This window comes from Vicia villosa, linkage group LG1 (assembly GCF_029867415.1).
Source record: "Vicia villosa cultivar HV-30 ecotype Madison, WI linkage group LG1, Vvil1.0, whole genome shotgun sequence".
NCBI classification, from domain to species: domain Eukaryota; kingdom Viridiplantae; phylum Streptophyta; class Magnoliopsida; order Fabales; family Fabaceae; genus Vicia; species Vicia villosa.
In genome coordinates this window covers 186,975,989-186,982,852 of record NC_081180.1, presented here as the reverse complement: position 1 = coordinate 186,982,852, position 6,864 = coordinate 186,975,989, and the positions used below count along the sequence as shown (strand labels likewise).

The 6,864-nt window shown below is 33.7% G+C and overlaps 1 protein-coding gene across 1 annotated transcript; it reads right to left on the bottom strand.

Annotated features, from left to right (window-relative positions):
- Window positions 1-2,344: 2,344 nt before the first annotated feature.
- Window positions 2,345-6,095, bottom strand: LOC131621247 (rho GTPase-activating protein 2-like). The gene is made up of 6 exons (XM_058892345.1): window positions 5,846-6,095; window positions 5,505-5,567; window positions 5,170-5,412; window positions 4,191-4,311; window positions 3,746-4,096; window positions 2,345-2,679 (listed from the first exon to the last, which is right to left on the bottom strand). Exons 3-6 carry the CDS (start codon window positions 5,280-5,282, stop codon window positions 2,449-2,451), a joined length of 816 nt encoding a protein of 271 aa, XP_058748328.1. The 5' UTR covers window positions 5,283-5,412; window positions 5,505-5,567; window positions 5,846-6,095; the 3' UTR covers window positions 2,345-2,448.
- Window positions 6,096-6,864: the final 769 nt, after the last annotated feature.

Here is a 6,864-nt window from a genome sequence, read left to right as displayed (position 1 = left end):
GGGTGAGGCCCACTAAATTTAATAAAAAAAACTATCAGCAAGAAATAAAAAAACTAGTTGGGGCCGGACCGGGTCGGGTCAGATGGAACCCGGATCCGGCCATTTAACACACCAATGGATTTGTTTGAAGAAACCTAAACAAAAAAAGAAGAAGCCAGCGGCTCCCTCTCCCTCACTCACTCATTTTCTCTCTGTAACACCTCTCATCTCCACTCTCGCTTGATTTTTCCTCTCACGAAGCAACAACAACAACATGTAAACTTGAACTCACCCGATCGCCTCTCTCACTCTCTCTCGCCGTCCCGCGTCTCTCTCAAGTTCAAATTGATTTCACAAACACAACAAACTGATAAAGTGCAAAAGCAATCAAACAAATACCCCAACACCCATTCATCCCCAAATTCAGACCCCATTCCATAAAGATTACAGGAAGATTATATGGTGTTGCAAGCATAAAACAAAAAGCTAATGAAAGTAAATACTCTTTACTCTGTTCAAATCTTCTTCTCCTGAGTATGTTCGTTTCTCTTCTGGATTCGCTTTTGAAATTGTTCTGACTCTGCTCCCTGCGGTTCTTGTTGTTGATTTGTTGTGTTGAGGGATGTGAGGTTCGGTTTGTGAGCGTTGAGTTATTGCTGAACTGATGTTTGCAAATAGGTGAAGGGTGAGGTTTACGGGGTGGTGGTTGCCGTGAAATTTGAGAGTGTTATTGGTTGTGTGGGTGGTGTGAATACGCGTGAGGTTTGTTTACTGTGTGGTATTTACGGTGAGAGTATATCGTGATTTTATACAGGTAGGTGGGAGATAGGTTTTGGAATTTGCAAGTGTTTTTTGAAACTTGGAGGAAGATTGGTGGTTTCACACTATGCAGAGCTTTTTCTATCGTTTTTTTCGTGTCGATTCCCCTTTGCTGTTGTGATGAATCTCTGTTTATATAGGCTGAGATTAGGGTTTTAGATGTAGAATTGGGGGGAAATTTGGGATGAAATTTGAACTTTTATGGAAGCTGAATTTGGTGTTTTCTTGATGCAGGTTTGTTATGGCAACTTTGGTGAAATGTTTGGCTTGTTCTTGCAGCAATTTTGGGACAACATTGTGCAGGTTTTTTGGACTAATTTTTTTGTTGTTTTGTGCATGCTTCAAAAAGATGATAGTGATGGTGCAAAGGAACGTGAAGGACCAATTTTTTTGGTTACTTTTCTTTTGACTTGTACTATATACAAAGACACAAAATACAATAAAAGTAATAATAATAATGATAATAATAAAAGAAGTAAAATGGTTAGTAACAAATAATCAATTAAATAATAAAAAATAAAAAGTAAAAAGTAAAAAAGACAATCGTTAGTAATAACCAAATTAAAGGATATAAGAATAAAAGAAAGAAATTAAAATTATAATGGCCAAAAGAATTAAAATGAAAAGATATTAACTATATATATATATATATATATATATATATATATATATATATATATTTAAATTTTCATTTAAGAGTTAGTAGACATAACATGAGAAAACACAATGATGCAAATGACATGAAAATCGTAGGGTAAAAATTGGGGTGCGACAGAGTGATGTAATCAAAGTAGTTTTGTTAAGTACTTATTCAAGTATATTAATAAGCGGTGTGATAAAATTACTGTAGCTGTTGTCAAAACTGGCACAGATGGAACCTCTGTTATCATAAATGTTGATGAAATCGAGAAATATCTTGATTGTAGATATGTCTCACCAAGTGAAGTATACACTACGCCAAACAAGACCTTAGACAGCGCTTTTTTTGGCTTTAGACAGCGCTTTAAAGCGCTGTCTATTCCAGCGCTGCTGTAGGTAAAGACAGCGTTTTTTTTAAGGAAAAGCGCTGCTAAAGGCCCCCCTAAGCCAGCGCTTTAAGTTTAAAAGCGCTGCTATAGGCCCCACTAAGCCAGCACTTTTAATTTAAAAGCGCTGCTAAAGGTCCACCTAAGCCAGCACTTTTAGTTTAAAAGCGCTGCTAAAGCCCCCCTACGGCAGCGCTTTTAGTAAACCAAAAATTAAAAAAAAGCTACTTTAGGCAACGCTTTTAGTGTAAAGCGCTATCTAAGCTATACAATTTTTTTTATATAATTTACTTAAAATAGCGCTGTTTGAATTATATATTTTATATGCACCTGTTTTTTACACAAAATAATAATAATAATAATAATAATAATAATAATAATAATAATAATAACAATAATAATAACAATAATAATAATAATAATCATAATCATAATCATAATCATAATCATAATCATAATCATAATCATAATCATAATCATAATAATAATATCATTGTTTGGAAATATGATACAAATGAAAATTCAAAAGTACCTCAGTAAAAAAATTAATGATGAAATGATAACATACAATCACCAGTTAACCTATTTACATTCTTTGATAATATACAATCAACTGTTAACCTATTTACATTCTTCCTAACATAGTATATTCTACCGATGCAACACCGACTAACTTAGCGCTGAATGATAATGTTGTTCCGGGTGGAGACACAACTTTAATAACAGTTAGCACAATGTCAGGATGTTTGGCTATTCTCATACCGTAAGCAAGCGCTTCATTATCGTCAGGTCCTCCAAAGAATATTCGAATCTCATACCAAAGCTTATAACCACAACTTGACAACCATCGGTTAACCTGCATAATTTAGTGCACATCAGTATAGGAGTGTTCAATCTGCCACAAACAGTTCAGGTATAAGATAAAACCTCAAACCAGTCACACTACCATATTCAAAGTCATTCAAACAGTCCAGCATTCATAAACCCATATAAGTTATACTTGCTAGAGAGAAAAAACATAAACTATATGTGAATGGCTTCTTGTTTTTAGTTTTTAAAATCTATTTTATAAATTAGTTTTAAAAAGTATTTTTGAAAAGAGAATTTTAAAAAAATTGTGTTTGATGATCTAGTTTTTGAAAACAGTTTTAAAAATGAAAAAGTAAAAATTTGATTGGTAAGTTTTAATGTGTGTGAATTAATTGAATTATATATATATATATATATATATATATATATATATATATATATATATATATATATATATATATATATATATATATATATATATATATATATATATATATATATATATATAGGGGACGACTCAAGTGAGAACACTTGGTTATTATGAGAAATGAGAACAATAAATCACGATCATTAAATTTTGATTTTGTTAATTTTAATGGATTGGATTGGTTTATCTTTCTATGATCCGTAGTATTTATTTTAAATCAACATAGAAAGATAAACCAATCCAGTCCATTAAAATCAATAAAATCAAAATTTAATGGTCGTGATTCATTGTTCTCATTTCTCATAATAACCAAGTGTTCTCACTTGAGTCGTCCCCTATATATATATATATATATATATATATATATATATATATATATATATATATATATATTAATGGAAAAATACAATGTTTATGAAAAAATACAATGTTTATGAAAAAGAAAAGTGAGTTTAAATTAAAGCTGGATGCGTAAACATTTTAATTGAATTAAACATATTAAAGAATAAGCTATCCAAAAGAATAGTATATAGAACAAACAGGTTTTTATTTTTTAAGTTTTCAAAAACTAAAAAACAGTTTGGTTGTTACTCATGTTAAGTCATGTTAAAAAAGAAACCTAACAGGAACAGACAATTTCTTAGTGTGCAAAGTTCTTATAAGCAAAGGCTTTGCATGCTTTTACCTGAGTCATGTTTGGAGCAAAAACCATTGCAATGTTTCTTGCATTCATTTTGTTATGTTCCTCTTCTTGGACGACATCAGCCATGAGATCAATAGCCCAACTGAGTAAGGCAGGCTCGGTTGGTTTAAGCTGTTTCACAAGCTCAAAAGATTCTTCTTCTGTGTTGCATTGAAGAACTTGTTCAGGGGAAAGACCGTCTAGCACTCCGGAAGGAAGCTCTCGGAACCACGCTTTGATTAGTCCCGCCAAGCAGTGGACATCAATGTCATCAGGCACGATACCACTATTCAATTGGTTTTTCACATGCTCCTCTTTACTATTTTCTGGGTTTATGCAAAATATACCTTCAGCCTGAAATTACATTGAAATGAGAAAACAGATTAGCCTTAAATGACGGCTCACAGGACCTTAACAATTTTAAAATATGAAGTTCCATTCTTAGTACCTTCAATCCTCCCTGTGAATATAAATGGTCCTGCATTAACATAAGAATAGTAGGGACACTGTTTCCTTTTGAATCATAAGAACACTGCATTGATTCAGCTGAGACTCCAAACACACTTACACTGCAAGCATGCATAGATGACAGTGAATTGCAAGTCAAAATGATTTTAACAAATACAGGTACAAACAAAAACTTGTTAGATGATGTTTAGGTAACACTAAAACTAATAAAAAAGTGGTGGTTTTTAACTGTTGAAAAACTGTCATAGCATCAAACATCTAATAAAAAACCCCAAACAATAATAGTCCATGTGTACCAAACCCCAAACAATATGAAGTTCTCCCATTCTACAATTATATATCTAAAAAGCATGTTTGAATTGGCTTGTTTGAGCTTATGTACTAACATAAACACTCGAAAAAACTGCTTGGGAGAGTTATGAAAACAATTTGTGATATATCCATTAGTTGTTTTCATATACTCAACAGGGTACAATCTCAACACATTTTTACTTTATGTTATAGAAATAACTTATACACAGACACTTGTATGATAAACACTTTTGTTATAAGCTTTAATTGAGCTGTTCATCCAAACAAGGCCCTTGGCCAATAGTCTACAAGATCAGATCACCGGTTCAAAGAAATTTCATTTCATCTCTAACAAATCTATAGTTCTAACACTTTATGGATTACACAAAAACATGTTCTAGTGAAATATGTGTTTCCAGTTTTCACTTAGGGAAAATCAAGACCCCCCAATTTGGCTTCATTGCACACATGAAAGATAAAAGAAAATCTTACACACTATCAACACTCACAAATAGAAACCCACCCATCAACACCAAAACCTCTTCCCACAAAAAAAAAACCAAATTTTTATCAGACCCATTTGAAATCTAACAAAACTAACTAATTTCCCACAAATTAAAAAAAGAAACCTTTCAAAAACTTAAAGAAAAAGTAAAAGTTGAAAGTACCTAGCACTGGGAACACGACTCGGGATCTCAACTTCAAACTCCACTGGAAGCCCAAGAAACCCATTAAACCGATCAAACGTAACATGAGTAACAAGTGAATGAGCAATTGTCATATTAAGTCATAACTATTAAAAAATGAATCAAAAGGCAGACCTGTCCATCAGGAAGGGTATGTATCTCCACAGGACAATGATCTTTGGTCTTCAGATAAGCAAAGTCATCTTCAGCACAACATGAGTATAGCTGTTTTATTTTCTCAACATCAGACATACTGATATTCACTTACGGATTGGATTTGCCTAGTTCTTGAGCTAGATAATTAGTTAGATCAGTACCTCCAAACTCAAATCTTCTCGAGGCAATGTGGTTAACAACACCCTCAATAACTGGAGCAATATCTGGATACAAAATTCAAATAACATAAAGTTAGACAGAACAACCGGTAATATCAAGAGCATAGTAAAACTGAAAGAAAAAACACTCAGTCATCCATTCATGTAACAAGCATAAGGTATTAGAACTTCGTTAGAATGGCTACTTGAACCAGTGTAAAGAAAGCATATCAGAGCTGTTTGTCTTCCAAGTTACAACCATGTGAAGTTAATTTTATATCATAAACAATATCTATGATATTGCCCTCCACATGGCTCTTTATGTTCTTATAACCAAATCTTACCCCTCACTTTGAAATGCTCATTTTGTAAATCTTGCTCTGTATAGACTCAGGGCAATATACTGAACTATCACTATTCTGCCGTCAAAGAAACGTCTATGCAAACAATGAGCTGCCGAACGACATGCTTCGGTTCTTGCGTACTCTCAACAAGAACAGAACCTGGTTCAAATGCAATATAGGACCAACTAACTCAAAACTAGTATCACATTCAGAAAATTGCTCTATTTCCAGACTTCGATGTTGACATAGGCTAGTGAAAGAATCAATATTTGAGTATTAAAGGAACATTAGCTAATTGAAACGAGACCAAATTACCTTAACCAAGGTCGATCAACAGCACATGAACTTAGCAAAGATTCCTTCTTAAATCTCTCTTCAAAACCTGTAGCAAGAAGAAACATTAGCAGGTTAGAATGTACAGGTAAAACAACTTCATCCTCATAAAGAAAGAGGTCAGATTGATTTGAGATGGCCCTCGTCTTATCATGACAATAGAGATATACTTGCTAGAGAGAAAAAACATAAACTATATGTGAATAAATCACTGACAGAAGAATAGTATCAGAAATGTATCGCAATCGCCGCTACTTCCGTGAATCTGCAAACAACAATAACAAATCAACGTCATCGTCATAAACGCATCGGTAATGCAGAAAACGAAAAAAGAAGAAGATGAAATCAGAAAACGAAAAGAAGAGGGAGAATCGATTGAAACTTACAGATTTCTTGGAGACTTTTGGATTTCGAAGAACATCAAATTTTCTTCACAATCGCAATGATTCAATTTGAATAGAGAGAGAGAGAAAGAGAGAGAGCAGATCGACGATGAAAGAGAGTTTGGAGCGGAGAGATGATCTTCGTCGTGTTTGGTTGCAAATCGTCGTTGCGCCGTTCGCCGGAGAAAGGATGGAGAAGAGGAAGGACGGAGAAGAGAAAGGACGGAGAAGAGTTTGGAGCGGAGGCTGCCGCTTCGTCTTGATCGCGAGTGAGGAAGGAGAAAGAGAGATTCTGAGCTTCAC

What these genes read in the sequence shown, in the direction of transcription:
- LOC131621247 (XM_058892345.1), bottom strand. Translation starts at nt 5,282, where the DNA reads ATGACAATTGCTCATTCACTTGTTACTCATGTTACGTTTGATCGGTTT. An exon ending in ATTCACAGGGAGGATTGAAG is followed by an intron (nt 4,097 to 4,190) that starts GTACTAAGAATG and finishes ATGTAATTTCAG; the next exon opens with GCTGAAGGTATATTTTGCAT. An exon ending in TTGCTCCAAACATGACTCAG is followed by an intron (nt 2,680 to 3,745) that starts GTAAAAGCATGC and finishes TAAATTATGCAG; the next exon opens with GTTAACCGATGGTTGTCAAG.